The sequence below is a fragment of the Lonchura striata genome, chromosome 2 (genome assembly GCF_050655825.1).
Source record: "Lonchura striata isolate lonStrDom1 chromosome 2, ASM5065582v1, whole genome shotgun sequence".
Taxonomy (NCBI): domain Eukaryota; kingdom Metazoa; phylum Chordata; class Aves; order Passeriformes; family Estrildidae; genus Lonchura; species Lonchura striata.
The window spans coordinates 130555432-130576038 of NC_140704.1; the positions used below are offsets into that span (position 1 = coordinate 130555432).

General features: G+C 35.2%; 2 protein-coding genes across 3 annotated transcripts in view; one reads left to right on the plus strand and one right to left on the minus strand.

Moving 5' to 3' along the window:
- The window catches only part of CNGB3 (cyclic nucleotide gated channel subunit beta 3), a 63912-nt gene extending 50982 nt beyond the window's left edge, over nucleotides 1-12930 (minus strand). The window contains exons 1-3 of the mRNA XM_085572310.1: nucleotides 12823-12930; nucleotides 10452-10524; nucleotides 1249-1360 (exon numbers count right to left, since the gene is read on the minus strand). Of these exons, the coding sequence (XP_085428436.1) occupies nucleotides 1249-1360; nucleotides 10452-10524; nucleotides 12823-12930 (293 nt within the window). The remainder of the gene's footprint in view (nucleotides 1-1248; nucleotides 1361-10451; nucleotides 10525-12822) is intronic.
- Nucleotides 1-20607, plus strand: part of CPNE3 (copine 3) — a 165316-nt gene that overhangs the window by 78428 nt on the left and 66281 nt on the right. The window lies entirely within an intron of this gene.

A 20607-nucleotide genomic window follows, 5' to 3' on the forward strand; every position in this document is an offset into this window, starting at 1 on the left:
AATATTTGTGTGCCTTGATCTAACCTAGGAGTTTAGTCTAACCTCTAAATATTTTCAGCAGGATTTTGGATCTCATTCCTTCTGGAGAAGCCTTCCAACCTGAGCTGTTCTATCAAGACCTTTATTTTCCATAGTGACACAGCAAGTGTCATCAAGTGCACACTCAGAAAGTTTGCAGATGATACCAAGCTGAGTGGCGTCATCTGCAGGCCTAAAGGAGAGCCAAAAATATGATCAGAAGTTTGGGGCAGTTCTCCTATGAGGAAAGGCTGAGAGAGTTGAGGTTTTTCAGCCTGGGGAAGAGAAGGCTTCAGTGAGAAGCCTTTTAATATCTGAAGGGGGCCTGTAGAAAGATGTGGGCAAACATTTTATCAGGGGTTGTGCCATTACAAGATTTAACATTTTTAAGCATAGAGAGGGCAGATTTAGATTAGATATAAGGAAGAATTTTTTACAGTGTGACTGGTGGAACACTAGCACCTGTTAGGCAGGAGGTGGTGGATGCCCCATCCCTGGAAACATCCAAGGTCAGCTGGGATGGAGTTTTGAGCAACCTGATCCACTTATAGCTGTCCCTGCTCATTACATAGGGGTGGGACATGATGACCTTTAAAAGTCCCTACCAACTCAAAGAATTCTATGATTCCATGAATCTTTGAATCTCTGCTTCTGAAATTGCTATAAACTATTCAAAGCTTATTGTTTTCTAGACTTCATATTTATTTTTATTTTCACAAAACAATCACCTCAGCTTTTTACATCACCCAAATTCTGCCCTGAAGGAATACTACTGTTTCATTTATTTATTTATTCTCAGCAAGAGATAGTACTAATCCTCTGATTGTGGAGACAAATGCTGATTTAATGTTATAGCTCAGAAAAAAAAATGTTGAGGATAAAAAGTTTCAAGCCAAAATGATGTGAAAAATATTCTAGGTATTCAGGGCAGCATTCTGGGACTTTCTTCTTTGCTAAAACATGGTCATAATTAAGCAGCAGCACTGCTAAATTTGCATATAACTGTAGTTGAGCCAATTCTTTTCCTCACTCCTGCAATTTAGGATGATGTACACAACTATCAAAAACACATAATAAATGAATGCCTCATATATATGCTATCTTGAAACTGAAATAAAGTTCTTCAGTTCCTTACAGGAGGGACTTTTAAAGAACAGATATATGGCACACAGAAATATTTACTCAGGATGTCAGGTAGAATCTTCAAAATTTTTAATTGAATTTACTCACTCAGCATCTTCTTTCCCATCTTTGAGTTCATGCTCTTCCTGTTGAGTTGTCTTAGCTGGTTCAGTTGAGTTTTCAGGTTTTGAAGGCTCAGGTGCTTTTGCTGATTCTGTATCTAGAGAAAAGGTTTTAAGTTTTGTAAATGAATTTTTAAATAATTATAATAATACTTTTGAAGGAATCACAGTCTGTCTGACATTATTTCTTCAGTAGATAAGCACTAAAAGACACAGCTTCTGGGACCTGACCTCTGAACAATTTCCTGCATAACTCTGTTTCAGTGCCAACTGTACACAGCATGCTTATGATAAGTTCACCTTTTAGAATATGTAATTTGCTTGTGGTTTTAAAATAGATTCATCAGTATCCAGCTCAACAGTGGTCAATTCAGAGCACTCTTCTGTATTTATGAGGGACAAGAAAAGTGATGCAGCAAGGTAGAGGACATGTATATCTGTCCAGAAATGCCTTGTGAAATACAGGAAGAAAAGTGAAGAGTGGCTAATCTTCTAATGAATAAAAATGTTAATAATATTATCTATGCTTCAAAGTTTGTACTGTATCAAAGATGTTGCTTCAGCTGCCATGGAAGTACTGTTCATTGCTGAGTAAATTATGATTGAAATATATCATTAAGGATGTAAGTATGTTGTACTTTGTCTAGTCTGTTTCTTAATTTCTGTTACTAGTAACTTTTTCAAAGTCATCCAAGTAGGCAGTCCATAGAGTTTGAAGCAAATGGCATGGTCTCTTGCCATTTAAGTGGCCTTAAGTGATGCTTTCTTATTAGTTCCATATATTTTGTTAAACTTTCATGTTGAAAAATAATTTGATAGCTGTCATCAGTCTGACATTTTGCATAATGGAGGAACAAACTCAGCCTTCACAAATACTTTAAGTAATATGACAATAGAGGAAAAACTTGGCAGCAAAACATGGCAAAAAATAAATCGGGAGCCTGTTGTATGTGCTGTATTTTAAGTTTGAGACAGCTCAAAATAAATCAAACTTTTAATATTTTACATGGATACTGTCAAGTTACTTTTCTGATAATTAATAACTTTCCATATTTAGAGAGTTATTTCTTTAAAAGAAGTAAAAAATTCCAGCACTTGTTGCAGCTTCTGCTCCCTTTTGAATCCATGGTTTGTAGTATCCCAGTTCTCCGTGCCTTGACTCCACAATCCAAAAAGCCAAACACTCAATCTAGAGTGACAGCAAAGCTAATCTCAACATGTCTGTAATCACCTCCCCTTGGGAATTTTCTGTGCTGTAGTAGTGACTCCTAGATGCATCTATACTACCATAGGATACAATCTGATACGAACAACTAGAGCAGTGAAATGGTGCTGAAAGCATGGCATTGAATTTTTATCTGTCAGACATAAATATCTGGCATATCTAGCAGATCAATTTCCAATGAGGTGTATTGTGATCCACTGAAATTAGTGACAATCAGCAGCTTGAATAAAGTAGTTTGACTCATGGAGTTATTCTTCTGGTTTGGTTTCATTCTAAAGGAATCCAGTTATGAGTTCCTAAAGGGTTTTGGGGGTTTTCTAGGGAAAAAAAAGAGGCACTCAGGGGAAAATCAAGAGGGCTTTGTTAGAAGAGCATTCTTCATTGAAACAAAATGCCAGTGTAGTTAACACTGTTTAGTGTAACACCCTCCTGAATAAGACAATCCATATTTGGAATGACAACATGTATGAGAAGCAAAAAGCACAGAGTAAAAAATATATGGTGCTTGCACATAAACATTCCTGCACAGAGGATAATAATTTCTAAGCTTGATAGATATTCTCAAGTTATTCAGTCTGATGTCTGAACCCACACTGACCATTAAATCCTGATTGCATTCAGACTGAAGGAAAACCTTGCAATCCCATGAATATTCCAAATTTTCAAATATAAGGATTCATAAATTTCTAGCAGGGATTATTTGCATTAATATTAGGATATCAGGGCCTAGCACCACTACTGGCATGTGTGCAAATTTGAGTTTTTTCTTTCTGTGTGAAATTGTCTGCATAGTCACTTAAAAAAAACCCCAAAAAACCAAACCCTTTGCTCTCCACTGCTTGAATCTAGCTTGTAGTCTTATAACTCATGAAACCAGGCCCAAAAAATGCCCTTAAGAACAGTGTGGTAGTCATTTTAGGGAAAATTTAGACTACAGCTGTTGGTTTCCAGAATAAACAGTGATCCAGCAGGAAGGTGGCAGGCTTGCAGGACAGCTTTGCATAAATTTGGTCATGGTGGTAAAATCATGAGTGAGAAAAAAGCCAAAACCATGCCAGGGCGTCAACAATGAGTGCAATTTTCAAAACACACAGATCCATGCTAACTCAACAAAATAATGGGTTTGAATTTTTCTGAATTATTTGCATTCTCATTGTACTGGCATACAGGTGGATGAAATTCCCAATGCATTGCAGTGGGAGTTGAGGAATGAAGCCCACTGGTGTCAAGACATTCTAGATATTTGGCCTTCCAGTAAGGATAATGCATTTTAATACTGTATTGGGATAAATGTTGATGGTTGTGTTTTAAGGTGTAGGGGGAAAGTGACAGTTGTGGAATATATCATTTTGTGGGAAAAATACTGCTTAATGGAATCCCTCCAAATAAATCTCATTAAATTTATAAGCCTAGGACCCCAAGGAGGAAGGAACAAGATGCAATTTAAAAAACCTATTTGTTTGCTTCTCTTAGATAAGTTTTTAGATATTAAGATATGAATAAATGTCAGCAGCTAGATAGTAGCAGTCTGAGTACAGAACAGAAAAAGTGCTTTTGCTTTGCTATAGTTTAGGAAGGGAAGAATTTCTTTCCTAGAATTCCCAGCCAGCTCCACTGCCTTGCACTAGGAGTCTGACCAGTATCACATCTATGCTTCCCCTCCCGCCTCTATTGGTTCAATATATATAAAAGTAAGACTTGTCATGGCTAGCAGTTAATAATATAAAAAGCAAAGAGTTTACTGGGTTTCTTCTTTTGTCTGTTCAAAAGCACATTCTAGTTCAACTTAATCATCAACTGATATAATCTTATTTAATTTTGAATCCACAATATCACAATATATTGTTTTATAGGGTGATTCACAAAACACTGACTCACTTTTATCTTCTTTTTCTTCTGTGGAAGCAGTATTTCCATCAGAACACCCACTCATAATATGTATTTTATATTTATTAAATATATATGGTCAAATGCTTCTGCTTATTGTTAACTTCTTAGTGACTTTTACAAAAATGTAGTAATTTTAAAATACACTGATGGTTAAAAACTACTTAAAAGCTATATGATTACACAATCATAATATAATACTAATTATAGTTAATTGAGTTGCTATGTATGTATGTAATACAGCTGTAAATGTTACCACTCATTTCTGAAGTTTATTACCAGGATTAGTGTAAGCAATGTTAATTTAAAGAACATTTAATGTTCTTTTTTATTCCTTCAGTAATGAAAAATAATCCTGCAAATCTGATTGGCCTGAACTAGCTTGACCTGTTTTCCAATACTTGGCAGAAACACAGAAGAGAATTAGTCATAGGAGACAAAAAGACAAAGATAAAGGAATACTTTATATTTCCTTTGTTGAATATATATTTGATGGTTACTTGGAAACTTTGTGTAGCTTGGTATTTGTGCTCTGTACTGTTTTCAGCTGAGGTAGAGTTAATTTTCTTCACGGTGGCTGCTACTAGGGCTGTATCTGGATTTGTGCTGAACACAGGGCTGATAATACAGAGATATTTTTGTTATTGCTGAGCAGGGCTTGCACAGAGCCTTTTCTGCTGCTCACACTGCCACACTGGTGAGGAGACTGGGGATACATGGAAGCTGGAAAAGACATAGATGGAACAGCTGATCCTAACTGACCAAAGAGATATTCCAGGCCATATGACACTTTATATACTGACCATACTATAAATATAAAGCAGGGGAAAGAAGTAGGAAGGCAGTTGGGAAAGATGGTATCTATCTTCCCAAGTAACTGCTGCACGACTGGAACAGTGGAGATGGCTGAACACCTACCCTTCAATGGGAAGTTGAATTAATTCCTTGGTTTCCTTTGCTTGTGTGTATGGCTTTTGCCTTCCCTAAAAAACTGATAAAATATCTCAACCCACAAGCTTTCTAGCTTTTATCCTTCTGATTCTCTCATCGAATCTGCTGGTCAGGTAGTTAGAAAGAGGCTGTGTGGGGCTTGGTTGCTGGCTGGGGTTAAATCACAACATGCTTACATGATAAAATTAATTTAGTTAATATACAAACAATGGTGTCAATTTTAATGGTGCGTGGAAACACTTGAAGGTAGACAGCATTGTTTGAAACAGGAAATGGTGTATAAAGACATGGGTAGAGTCCACTAGTAGGAGGCAGACTGACTAATGTTTCAGTAATCTGTTCTTTTTAGCACTGACGTATATGCCTTAGAAACATAATTTTAAGCAGTGATTTTTAATAACTTAAAATCAGTGAATTTTTGGGGACATTTCCTCTTTTTGCAAAGTGGTAAACATTTCAAAATATTTTAGAAGTCTCAAATTGGCTTTTAAGCCTGCAAAGTAGCATAGAGAGTAGGTTCTCTTAAATAACTGGCGTAGAGACTAACTTTGCATTTGGAGAAATGGAATGGGAATAAGAGAACCAGTCTACAAACTCTCCATGATATTTCTGACATAGTTAGTCATTTGCCTGATTGTCCTTGCCTCACAGAGGTGTTCTTGAGCTATCCAAAATATCTAAAAATGGCTATAGGTTCATGAAGATCTCAAGGAAAAAAAAAACCAAACCTATGGATGAACGAAAGAAAAGACTTTAGCTCTGACATTACAAAATGCACACCTTTGTAATCTTCTGATATGAACAATTAGAGCAGTGAAATGCTGCTGCAAGTATGGCATTTTTTGAAGCAACAGTTCTTGAACAAATGCTATGTGCAGGGAAAAAAGTTCAGCTATCAGCAGGGGTGAAATTAAAAAATCAGTAAGTAGGTCCATCTTAACCCTCCAGCTCAGTGGCTAACAAAAGTATTATTTATTTTCTGTGAAAGAAAGATTGTATTAAGAAGCTGAGTTTGTTTTCCTAACACTTAACCATGTCACTCATGTGAAAAATGAAGATCTGACAGGAGTTAAAAGATTTCACATCAGCAGGAGTGATTAAAGAGCTGATTAAACATATTCAAATCCTTGGTAATCTTTGAAAAAAATATTTTTAATATTATTTTATGGGAACAATAGCTGCCAGTTTTCTGAGTGCCAGTGACGAACATGAAGGATAAGGTGACAAGGAAAAAGATTATTTCAAAGTCTCTTTGAATTGGCAGGTTTAGTCTACTGGGCTGCAGCTTATAAAACCACATATTTCATTTGTATTTTTTGAAATAAAAATGACTTACTTAACTCTGGATTTCCTGGTGCTAAGGGACAGGTCTTGTTTTGCTGCTTAAGGGCAACTTGAGTCAAATTCATAGCAGGCCAAACAGAGGTTTTTGCAAAATTTCACCTTTAATTCAAATCACCCTTCTCAGAGTTTTAACTCAGTTGTAGTCCATGCAGAGTTAGTTGGTACCTAATTAACCAGAATTAGCCAAGTTTTTACAGCATAGGATTTTGGTACTCTCAATGAATAAATCTGCTTTATTTCTACCTCCAGGAAGGGAGAGAAACCAAATTCTGTATAACAGCTAGTGATAAAGACTCTTCTCTTGGCACTGTGCTTTATTTATTGGCAATAGGGTCAAATACATTTTGGGAGGATTTTTTTCCCCAGTTTTAAAAGATTCAATAATTGTAATATAAATACATGCTGAAATAAAAGTCCTTCATTCTTCCTGCACGGTTACTGTTTTTTACTTCTAGGTTCATTCCACGTTCCAGGTGTTGGTCAGTTACATGATCCATTCTGGCTTCTCAGATTCCATAGGGTTTTGCATTCTTTTCTGCGTGATGACCCAGAGGCTGGGAAGGTTATGGAACTTCCTCCCACTCCTTTCTAGTCTAGGTTTTACACCTAGACTAGACTTCTAGGTAGTTAGGCAAATCTACAGGAATGGGAGAGATATGGGTTTGAACCCTCTTATTATGAAAGAGGCAAGGTGTAGTAGGTAGGCTAATATATCAGAGGGGACAGCTATCAACAGCTTCTGCTTTTACTTGGTTTCTTAGTGGGAAAGTGACTGTTCCTGAAGTACCTGAACAGAAGAGGGAGTCTGGAGTGAACTCAAGTTCCTTTTGAGCACCCCTTCCTCTGCAGTGCTGCACTGCTTACTTGAGATATTTTCCAAAGCATGTAGGCACTGAATATACTAAATATCACTGAACATTAACATGGTAATTTCCCAGAAGGAAGGTTCTGTCTACTTTATGATCTAGAAGCACAATTCCAGCATGTGTAGAAATACTTTCTACTTTAGCAAAAGTAGTTTTACTTTAGCTTTCTCATTCAAATCCTACCAAGAACACGGCAATGTCAGTATGCACTTTAGTAAAAGCTGGATAAATGCGACTGTGACTTTGGAAAGCATCTTTAAGACATTTGTTGATTTAGTAGAAGATCTAAACCCAGAATATTGGAAACAGACTAGTTTCTAGTAAGGGAAAAATTTAAAGATGAGGACAGACTTCAGAGAAATACTAAAATGTAATTGGAAAGAAACAAACTGGAATTATATGTCAGGAGGATGAAAGAAATTATAAACCAGTGAATGATAATGCAGTCACCAGCTAGCAGGTGGAGACTGGATATGTCCTTCTAAAGAGCATAACTACCAACAGAGCTATTGAACAGCAGTGGGTAAAACAAGGGAAGCATTTATATAGTCAGTCAATTACGGGAGGTGATAAATATGCAAAGAAATTTTAGCAATTGGATTCAATATCATGGAGAACCTGTAATTAGGTGAATCACACTTTGTTAAGTACACACAAAAAAATACAGGGAATAAATTTTAAAAATGAATCCATTATGGAACAAACTGACTAAGCACAGAGAATTAATTACATAGTGAAGTAATTATGCAAAAAATTAATCACAAAGAAAGTTAGTGTTAGAGAGGGCAACTGAGGAGGCAGAGCTAGGGCAATGAGTAGCCAACAAAGAAGGTGTTCCTGACTGACCTAAGTGGCCAAGTTTTAATCAAACAGGCTCCAATGGTACCTGCTGGATTCTCATGTGTGCTGGAAATATTGTGCTGCTTTGTGAAGTACATAGAGAAAATAAGGTAATAGCTGTTTTGGTGATGCAAAAAGAAGGGGGTGAAGATAAGCTTTACTCAGTCTGTTGATTTGTATTTAGCACTATGGAATTGCAAACTGATACTATGATTAAAGGTTTTTCTAGTCTATTTTATTTTGATTATACCAGAGAAAGTAACAAGAGACCTTGGAAAGGCTTTTCTCTAACACATTTGAAGTTCTCCATTTAGCTGATCTGCCTTAACTAATGTTGTTTGAGCTCTGGCTGTACTCCAAATTTGTACATACAGCATAAAATGCTTTCTCTAGTCTTTCATCCTCTGCTTACCCACACAAATTCTCATTTTTTTCTTCCAGAAGATAACCACATAATTTTAGGTCTGACACAAAGTTCACAAATTTTTTCAGTTTATCTAGATCTTCCTGTGAGCAGCTTTAGGCTAGCTTCAGTTTTCTGTCCAGAGATAAAGAAGTTCCTTATTTGGATCAGATGATAGGGACTTACATTCAGGGTGGTGAAAATCATAAGCTTCTCCTGAGGTGTGGTCCCTGTAAATTTTCTGGCTTGTATAGCCATTTTCCATCTACCTCATTAATACTCTTAGTGTCTTGTTGTAGCTGTTTGAAAATGAGACCTGAAGCACCTTCCAAAAAAATGGTAGATTTAAAAATACCCCCAAAACACATGGACCCTAACTCTATTCTGTTGACTTGTGTTTTCGCCATTTTCACTATTCTGTAATGGCATAATATCTGTGACTTAGTGTTGCTAAAAAGCCAATTTATTAGCTAATCAAATTTGGGTTTTTTCCATTGCTACAGTTAATTCAGGTCAGACTTTGGTCTGTAGCATGGTCATGCTACAGCCTTTATATAACAAGACAACTGCATTAAATGGACTTTGTTTAAAGTTTCATTATATGAGGAAACAAAGTGTGACACTTGCTATGATTACACAAACACAAGTCAGAATTATGAAAGTTTCCTTAGAATCTTTTTTCCAGTTGCTTCACTTTTAGTTATTTTTTATCACAGAAAGCTAGAGATTCCTCTTTACTTTGCTGCTTCAGTGAAATGAACATAAACTGCTCTCCTAAAGGACAAGCATGAGGTGACAGGAAAACTGGACTCAGTTTTTCTCTACTCTCAGAAGCAGAGCATGGAAAAGGAAAGGGCTGCACCACGCATTCTGTGAGGCAGGGAGGAGGAGGGGATATGGCCCAGCAGTAGTTGTTGCTTCACCCATCCTGAGCCTCTATTTTGGTAGCAGGTGTAAGCAGTTATTTAGGCTCTGTATATGCAAAACAGGCTTGGCTACTGGAGTTGGGGGAAGAGGGGGGTCAGGATAGCCATGACCATGCCTCTGTCTCCAAAAAACAGCTGCTTAGGCAAAAAATTACCTTGTTTTACTGCCCTGAGTCCTATGTTCCCAGGTACCAGTCCTGAATAGCTTCTCAATGGGGACAGCAAATATTTTTACCAACATTGCTGCTTTTTTAATTTTTTTTTTTTAAGTTTGGAATAGATCTTCATGAAATATTTGAATGTCAGATAGCTTAAAGTCTGTCTTATCTTTTCTGGCACATGTGAGAAGAGTGACTAAAAGAAACATTAAAAATATGCTCTTCCCCCCCCACCCCCTGCCCTTAAGCCACTATATACCTTTATTTTAAGATTTCTAAGGAGACAAATTGCAGTAAGAGGAAATTGAGCTTCCTAGACTTGCTGATCAGAGGAGGCAAGCTCATGAAGGCTCTGTGTGCTTGAAAGCTTTTTGCCTTTCGTTATTGCTGGATACTGTTCCTGTATTTGTAACACATCATTGGCCTAGGGTCAATGACAATTCAGAGATCTTAATTTCTTCCACAGATAAAAAACAAGAGCTCCTGCGAGAGAACTAGGAAGAACAACGGTTTCATTTACAATCCTGTAGAGCATACATATATTATGTCCAGATAGTCTTTGAAAACTCATAAATAGCTTATTACTGACCTTGTTGCTTTGGTATAGGCTCTGCTTTATTATTGGCCTCTGCTTTCTGTGGTTCATTTGTTTTATTTTCATCCTTAAAAAAATAGACAAGATTAGAAACTGTAGATTGTCAATAGGTGGTTTGATGTTTGCAACATTTCTGTAGGAAATTGATTAAGCTGCCAGACACTGACCATTGTTCCTGGGTGTTCTGTGTGTTTCCAGATGGATTTGCCAAAGGACTTGGTGATGGATATTGAAATCAAACACTGATTTCATCACATCCTCAGTGCAAACCCAGCTGCTTAGCTTAGAGTTCACAGAGCTGTCTTGTTTAGTGCTGCCTCTCACAAGCCAATGTGCATCTCTGTTAGTCATGATTCTGCCTAAACCTTCTGTTGGGCTAACATACCTGGTATGTTTTGAGCAACCTTACCACAATGACAGATCTCCAAAATCTCTACAAAATACTGAGATGGTATCAACTTTTCACTGCAAAAACTTAACTTCCTCCCACACTTGCTGACTTAGATCCATTATCCAAATCCTTGTGTACCTGTACCGTGACTCAACTAAGTTTTAACAGAGTGGCCTTTGGAGGAAGGAGGAAGATGTGTATGGAAGTCCTAGGTGTTCACAATACTGTGTAACAGCATTTTGTTAATCAAGCCCATCAGCATTTGTTATCCCATATAGAATAAGTTTTCCTGGTGTGCAGCATGCTTATTAATAGAGAAGGATATTGGGTTGTATCAGCATATGGAAAAATTATTTCACATTAGGAGCTCCCAGGTCTTCATGCACTTTTTTTCCTTTCCTAGGTCAGTGATCTTCTTTGTGTTTCTGAGAATAAATCATTGGGGGTTTTTTTACATATAAAATATTTGTGTTTTGCTGTCTGTTTTTATTCAGAGAACCAGGCACTGAAGTTCCAATATACATATTAATAGAGAACTAAATTATAAATTTTGCATATATATTGCAATGTAATATATATGTGTATATTAAAATTCCAATCAAAGTCCGTGCATACCCAAGGTTCTTGCATGATGTTTTGTTGTAAAGGTTGTTTTGTTTCAGGCTCCCCCCTAATAGCATATGTACATAAATTAGTGTGTTAATTAGTATAGTAACAATTTATCAGACATTATGTACTTTCTTCTCTTTCTTTTTTACCCTTTAGATGGTATCTCCTTGCAGGCAGGAAATGTCTTAATCCCTAATCCATTAATGTGCCTCCATTTTAGCAGTGTTTTGAAGAGTGTAGGCTGATGGTGATACAACCTGAATGCTGTGCTGATGTATGAAATTATTCTCACCAAAAGAGTAATCTTTGTCTCCAGTGAAACTGAAATATATCTGTTTTACTAGAGCACTTTGCCAAGTGAGGTATCAACTGCACAGAACTAACCTGTCACTATTCAGGAGTTTTCTTCTTTTAAAGCATTATTTTATTGACACAAGAATACTGAACTGTAAAAGAAGCATGAACAATGCCTGTAGATCTGCAGTATATAAAAGTTATTGAACATATAATTATTGCTATTTCTTGTGGATGACAGTATGGATTTGCCCACTTACTTAAAATTAACTTTATAATGGAAGGGTTTTGACTGTTCCAGTAGGCTTGAATAGCTCAGGCTGATACTAAAGATCCTTTGTCACTTCCTTAATTATTTGGTGAAGCCATAAACTTTTGCCATTTTGTCTTGTAAAATTTTGATTATGTAGAGTTGGAAAAAACAAAAATATTTTTTTGGAAATTATTTAGAAAAGATAAAAATTCAAAGGCAATGAGAGAAAAAGAATGTATCCTTTTTATTTAGTTTAAAATATTTCATTAATTAAATAGAAAATAATGAATTAACTTTTACAGTGAAGAAATACTATGTAGAAAATTTAGACTGTAGACTAACATGACTAACTTTATTTTTCCAAGAGGATTTCCATTATCAAAACCAAGCTGAAGACTTCTTTAAAAAGCTACTAAATTACTTTGTCTTTCCAATGGTTATCAGAAAGCAGGCTGATGTATACCTGCATGACATTCTAATATTCAGAAAGGACACACTGACATTTCCTGCCAGAAGGAAACAAGATGAATAAAATATATCATCCTATGTAAAGCAGCAGTGCCTGTATCTCTAATTCTCCATTTGCAATGTTGATCACAACCTCTCCTAAGTCTGTGCTATTTCAGGTTAGCCCTATTCAGAAAGCAGCTTTGAAAAGAGAAAATTATATTTTCTTCATAAAGAAAAGACGGTAGGGTGGAGGAGAATAAAGAAATGTATTTCATTTTTCTAAATAAAGATTGATACCATATTCAGTAAGTATATTTGAAATTCTAACCTTTGGTATTTACTTACATATAATAGACAAGAAACCATACCTGGCCTGTTGATGCCTTTGATGGTGGAGGGGCACCTTCATTCTTGGAATTTGCTATCTCAGGTGCTAATTTTGGTCTAGAAAATACTGATTTTAGTTTTCTAAACATCTTGCCTCTTCAGCTCCCCTGAAGCCTCTATGACTCTTTTACCATGAACAGCACATGTTTTCTTGCCATCAGTAATCAAGCCAATTAGACAGTTAATCAGGTTTAGGTCTGATTAGTGCCTTAGAGAAATTTCTTATGCAGTCTATTCCAGTGACATTTTTTGTTCGCCATTAGCACTTTTTCTTTTTAACTTGTAGAATAAGTTATTTGTAAGTTATTTTTAGTCTTGACAGTTACACCATGTCCAGTTCCATTTTTCATGCAAAAAGTCAGAGGAAAGTGATTTTTTTTTTTCTTTTTAGAATACACTAGTGTCTAATCTTTTATGTACTGGGTATTAAGCATTTAGTTTATGTTTAGAGATAAGGTTTTATTAGCATATCTGTAGTTTAACCAGAAAATGAAAATATTTAATTAATAGATAACCAACAATACAATACCTGATGCCTCAAAAGGTTTAATTTCTTTGCAGTTCTGAACTTATTTTTGAGTGAATGACAATAATGTGATTCTCTTTATTTTGGCAACTTTATACCTTGTCTCGTTCTTTTTATTTGAAAACATGGAAAAAAATTATCTTTCATTTTCTAATATGTTTACAGGCAATACACTTTTTGCCGTCTTAGATAGAATTTTGATGAAAATAAGTGTTAGGTGAGTGAATATCCTATAAATTAGTAAAATATAGTTTATATCTGGGACATGATATTGAGATTCTATATGCTTTGGGTCATCCTTTTATAAATTGGGTGTGGTTTACTTTATAGCTAAATTCAGTTTCAAATACCTCTAATGCTACGTAGATTAAGCTCCTGTTGGCAACGATCTTTACAAATTAATTGTCTCTTTTTATCCTTAATTTCACTTTATGTATTACTAGTCTATGCCTTCACTTTGAGCTTTGGATTTGAGCTAATAGCTTGAAATTGATTTATGCTGATCATCAAGGCATTGAGAAGTACAGAAACTTACTCCTCTGAGCTATCCCTTAAATGGCATTTTTAGCAATTACATCAAAGTTGAAAATGTCCCTCCTTGGGGTTTATCATCTGGCAAGAATTGTCTTTAATCCTTATTATACCTTAGTAATAAATGTAAGAATGAACTAACAAATTTCATTAGTTTGCAAGCTTTTTCCCTCCAATGAAGCTTATGAAGCAAACCTTGTAATTGTTGGCCAGACTTCAGTTTTTTAACTGGGAACCTCCCCCAGGCATGATTACTTCATAGTTTCCAGATACAGCAAGAGCTTAGAACCTTCCCTTTTTATTAGCCTCTATGACCTGATTTACTTTAAAAGCAATACAATTCTTTCTAATATTTCAATTGTTTTTAAAATTAATGTTTGAGTGAGTAAATTATAAATTAATATCTAAAGCATTTTCAATTATTTATGCAGGTCTCGACAATAGGTAGCTTCTTTTCTTCTGGATGTGAAATTTTAAAATGCCTCATAACAGAAGAATCTTAGAAAACAAGTTAGTTTTTCACTTCTTTTGTGAAATTTCAGTGGATTAAATTTACCAGTTCAGGAAATTTTAAACAATAGCCACATTCAAACCATATTTGAATACTGACCCTTTTTGAGAGTAACCATTTTCTCATTAAAAAAAAAAAAAATCTAAAATCTTTTAGAACAGGTAGTTTTGTTCCTTGTTTATTAAAAATGGTAAAGCTCTGCATAAAAAAACATAATGCAATGAAAATATGTAGCATTCATACTTAATCTCTCATAAAAACTATGTATCTCTCTTAAGAATTTCTGCAAAATTATGCCCAGTCATCTTTTCAAAAACGGGAAGCAATATGTTTAAATTATTTTTGTAAATATAGGGTTGATGCTGGCATATAATCTATAATTAAAAGGCATGCAAAAGGAATGTAGCAGACATTAAAAGGAAAGTGCCATTGGGAATATGTGCATAGTATGGACATCCACAGTTAATGAGTGTTATATTTGTTCAGTCTGTGACTAATTAAATGAATGTTAGAAACCCTTTCATATGATCTGATTTTGTAAAGAATAAGCAGATTACAACAAAATTTGTATTTTGATACCAATAGAGATATAAATTCATACTTGACCTGGTAAAATGACTAATCTGCTTCAATGTAACCATTTTCTTCTATGTGCAATGGCTATTTAGGTATTTTTACCACACTTTGAACATGCTAAAACGTCAGGGAATTGAATACTGTCATGCACTTTTAAGTAAGAAGATTAGGAGTGCAGCAGAAAAGAAGATAGACTGTGTGCAATTAGCTTCTTAGCTACATTGGCTTTGGCCAGGGCTTACTAGATGCTGTATTTATGGCAAACCCCAGAGGATACAGAGATTTCAAGCCTCTCTCATATATTCTCTAGCTACAGGACGACTATATCCTATAGATGTTTTACCTCCTATCCCTTTTTTTGTTTTCTTCAAGGAAATATTTGTCTTCCAGTAAAAAATGTGATATATGCATTGACTTTTCAAACTTTCCAAAATATTTTTTATTCAAAGGATTTTATTTTTAATCTTAAAGAGTGCAGTACTTCAATAATAAGAATATACAAAAGGAAGCATGACTTCTTTTTTCTGAATAATTAGGAGAGTTGTTAATAGGAAGAAATTCCTTTTTTTCAGGACTATTTTTTGAGATGGTTAAGTTTGGTTTTTATTGGTCTTTTTTTGCATGGAACTTGTAATAAAATGTTTGAAGGCACTGTGAACAAAGATTTAACTCCCTGTGTGGTTAATAGGCATAGAGTGAATTCCAAGGACTAATTTTCATTCCTCCAAAGATAATGTCAGTTGCTCCATTTGTTTGAATGCACAGATCAATAGATATTACTTGGAATTTTTATTTTGTATTAAGTCATGTATAACATTTTAAAAAGATCAATGCCTGGGTTTCACTTCTGTTCAGATATTCTCTACATGCAAAATGTAGTGTGCAGATGCTTTTCATAGGTATCTTTCTTCAGTTTATCTTTGTGATTTAAGGATCTTGTCAGCTAAAAGCAGCACATCTTTCTTTACAGCTCTGTAATAGTATTCAGACAAATGCTGAATCTAGCACTTTTCATAATTTTTGAATCTTCACAGTGTAATATTTGATAATTTTCACTATTTGTGTGGATTAATGAAAATTATAACAGTAATTGACCTGTCTTCCTTAATGCTGGGGTTTTTGTTAAAAGACTGTTCATGTTTTCCTCAGATTAAAATTGTTTTTGGAGCTCAGATTGTTCATATCTACTTACTGTCTCTTTTTTAAACAGAGGTGATAATATCTTCTAACTCTACCTTAATAAAGAAAATGAATTCATGTTTTCAGTGAAAATATATTTCTTTAGGAATATTATCACAGTTGTAGCCAGATGTATGCATTACAACTTTAGTATTCAGTGAGGTATCTAAAGAAATTATGAAGATTTCTTACAGGATGATTCCGTCACCATTTTACTATATCTAATTTTGCACTGTATTATAAGGCTTTTCATATGTTGCAGTTTATATGCTGCCACAAATCTTTTTCATCCTAAATTTGAGGCAGTAATAGATCTTATGGTGTGGAGGAACCTGAAAATTTGTAATAATCTTGATTGTTTGGACTTCAAGGAATGCAGACTTTCCTTTTAAATTCTGTTTTATTTGTAAAATCCGATCATAGGATTTATTCAGCTGACAACAAAAAAGATATCAGAGCACTTCTTTGGCAATATACTGAAAAAAGACAGAATGTTGTTATATCCTATTCCTTTTCACTTTTATATAGTCCTCTATATAAAAATTGCTTAGTTAAATTGAGAGCCATATCCTAAAGTTTCATTTTCTAGAGCCTGCACCAGATCCCAGCTAACTTTGAATATGATCATAGAATCATGCTGTAATGTGATGTGTGGGTTGTAGGAGGTGACAAAATTCGCTGTCAGCCTGCCAAAATTATAATGATTGATGGAACTTTTTGCTAGTGACCTCTTTTGATGAGAATGACATGTGAGTTAAAGAAGTGGGATTTAAGACAGAAGGAAAATGCAAACCTCTTTATGTTTAGTTGTGACATTCATCTGCAAGCATAATAAAAGCTGAGGAAAGGTTCTTGTCTACTAATAGAAGATACACTTCCCCTAGCATGTCTGGCTTTTTTTCTTCTTTTTTTTTTTTTTTCCTGTCTTTTTGGCATCTCCTTTTTCCCTCAGAGAAAAAAAAAAAACAAACACAAAAAACAACAAAAACAAAACCAAAAAACCAAAAAACAAAACAAAACAAAACAAAAAACCACAAAAAACCCAGACACCATAAATAGATGTTTATGTCTGTATTTCTTACATGTCCTTATGGGCAGAATTTCTTTAGTAACATCATTGTCACTGCCTAAAATGTGACTCATCACATGAGAAAGCTTTATCTGCTAAGCTAGAGCTCAAAAGTGTCTCACTTAAATGAGTATCCAAAATTTGTCTCTGAACCTAGAGCCAAAAAGGAGCAGACCCTCCAGAAAGGTAGCTGCAAAAGCTACTGGGAGGATTCTCAGCCAGGGCAGCATCACTGAAAAATTGGTGTTCTGCACCACATAATCTCAAACCAGCAAGTTAGGGTCTCCTCAAGTACCTTCATGGGTACACAGTACTTGTTTGGAATGTGAAAGAGGTCACTGTTGTGTCAGAAGCAAACAAAACTCAAAAAAGAGTGGTCACATGACACATTCAGCCATTTAGTAACCTTATACTGCTGAGGTCATAGTCCCCTTTCTTTTCCTATTTTTCTTCTCCATGAAGAACAATAGATTGCTAGAAAAGGAAATAAATTCTCTGTTACAACATTTAGATGGGAAATTGCCTTTATGTGATCTGCTGGATATTTCCCAGGGGAAACCCTTCGTGCATAAGGTGCTTCAAGGGAAACTGAAGTAGTTCAAAATATGAAGTTCAAGTGCTGGAGTTTTTAAAAATATGCTTGTGCTGGTTTAAAAGCCAGCGGGAACATTAGACTCACTCAAGCTGCCCCCCCTTTCCTCTCATCCAATAGTGGACAAAGCACTTCAAAATAGTAGAAGACAGAATCAAAATTTGCTAAAAAATCATAACTACAACAATATGGATAAAAGAGTGTACAAAAAGGGTATTTATCACCAAACAAACAAAAACACCTGCTGAAGACAGTGCCTGGTGTGGTTTTCCCAAAGTCAAAAAATGAAGACTGGACTCTGCTGAAACCATGCCATGCTGTTATAGGTACAGAATTGAACAGTGCTAGAAACTGTACAAGAAACCCTTGTCTTTCTAACAACGACAATGTGAGATGAGCTAACGAATACATACTGCACATGTTTATAACTAGGAAAGTTGACAAGGACTCCTTGGCTGAATGTCTTCAGTAGGAAGCCCCAGGAGGAAAACAGGGAGGGGAGACAACTTTTTTCTTTGAAAGGTCTGACTCCTGGACTGGAACCTGCATTTTCAGTGTGGAGCTGCATGAACTGCCTTTGCACCAAATTTAAAAACTTTTACTGAAAACTACTGGACAAGTAGTCTTTTTTCTACCTGAAGGATATCTACATCAGGAATTAGAAAACTAAGTCACATTGGTAACATTATTTTCCCTCAAATGCTAGAAGGAGCAGTAAGATCTCTGAACCCTGCAAGCACACACTAAAATAATAGGCTGTTGAAAATTTCAGTAGAATGTCAAGACTCCCAAAAAATGTGGTTTTTTTTAGCATTAATCTGGAATGCTTATTGTTGTTAAAAAATTGATATTGTAATGGTCGTTTCAGAACTATTGTTTTACATGTATTTTTATACTCAAAAGAAAAATGCAAGGGTTATTCTCTATTAACTAAATTTACGTATTTAACTAACAGGCTAGCCTGTTATCATTTACTTATATAACCTCTGATCATTGCTTCTGTTATGTAGAATACCATGGATAACAAGAATGGTAGAGTGGTAGAAAATAATTTCTTTCCCTTAAATAAAACTCTAAGAAAACATTGGGTGAGTTTGTCTTTCACATGTGTGAGTGCATCAGGAAAAGTAAAATTCACTGTACATGGGAAGAAGAGATATTCTTGAATACCTGGATCTCACATTTTGATAGGGTTTAAGTCTAAATCCCTCATTTTGGAATCCAGAACCATCTAACATGAGGTGAAAAGGAGCCCCCCATTAAAAAAAAAAGAATTTTTTCTTTAAAAAATCACAACACAAAAGCAAAATATCCACAGCCAACCAACCAACCAACCAAACACAAAAAGAAATCAAACCAATGAAATAAGTGTCTTTTGCTCAGAATATTTGCAATATATAATCTCATTCTTGGTGCCAGGTTTCTGTCCAATATCATCTCAATATTTTGCAATTATATTCTCTTATAGAAATAAAGTGGGATTGGGAAGGAAGAGAGAAGGAAACAGTAAGAAACTATCTGAAAAATATCTGAAGGTGATCAAGACAGAATTGCAATTTCATGTTCAATATTTGTCAGGTTTTGAAGGTTCCCTTTCTAATAAAAATGAGAATTTTAAGAAATATAAGTGGATGTGATAACTTAAGTGATACAGTCCCCCTATTTTATATTTTTTTTCTTAAGACTACTTTACTTCTCAATTACTTTAGTTATAAGAGCTTGACATACTTTCTTGAAGAGGGATTGTGGAGATGATGACATGGCTTAATTTAGTTGAAAAAGGACCCAGAGGTGCAAGACAGGTACCTGTGGGGAAGAGCAGAAATAAGTGTGGAGGAAAAACATCTGTGGCCACTGTTGTCTTGCAAGCAAATGATCTCTGTGACTCGGAGGGGAGGAATAGAGGATTATACGCTTAGGGTCTTTTATGCCAGCAATGTTAACACTTGTTTATGTTAACACTTCTATCTGAGGGAAATGGAAGTAGAATTTTTTTTTGGTTATAAATTGCATCTCTTCTGAAAAACTGAAATTCATTGTGTTATCAAAAGAAGAAAAACTCTCAGAAGTGTGTAATGTATTCCTCTAAACACATCATATTGTCTATGTACCCTCAGAGCATCCTATTCCCACTGCAGTGGTGCTAAGCCTTCTGTATCTGCTAACATAAATATTTAAAGCATACCACCAACACAAACTACCTCATCTAGTCAACAACATGGTAACAAACTGCAAACTGCAAAAGCAGTGCCTTATCAGAGGAAAAAAACCCCAGCACCTTAAACATGGAGATAGCTCTATATAATTGATAAAGCATTGAACTGGGACTTACCCCAGTTTCAGTCAGTCCATCAAACATTTGCGTTTTTCCTTTGTGTGCTTTCCTCTCCTTAAAAGTAATTACTGTCTGAGGAGGCTTTTCCTGTCATGCAGAGATCAAGACCAATGTATTTTTTTTTTAATTCTAGCCCTGTTTTTACAACTTTTAGAGTTGTCATGATTGACAAATAAGTTGTCTGGATGGAGAAACCTCTGTTGGAAGGAATAGGAGTTCTTATTATTTTTAATTCATTATTAATGGTACTTAACACTACAGTTTCCTCTGATGAGATAGTGCATTATGAAAATATCCACTATGCTTTCTCTTTTCATCTTCTTTTAAAAGGGAGTAGTGAGAATATTTTAATGCAATTATCTAGTGAATTCTATAATAAGTTTAAATCCAGGGCCTGCCTTTGGTTCTGACCTCTGACAAAAAGGGATTTACACTCATGGTTCCCAC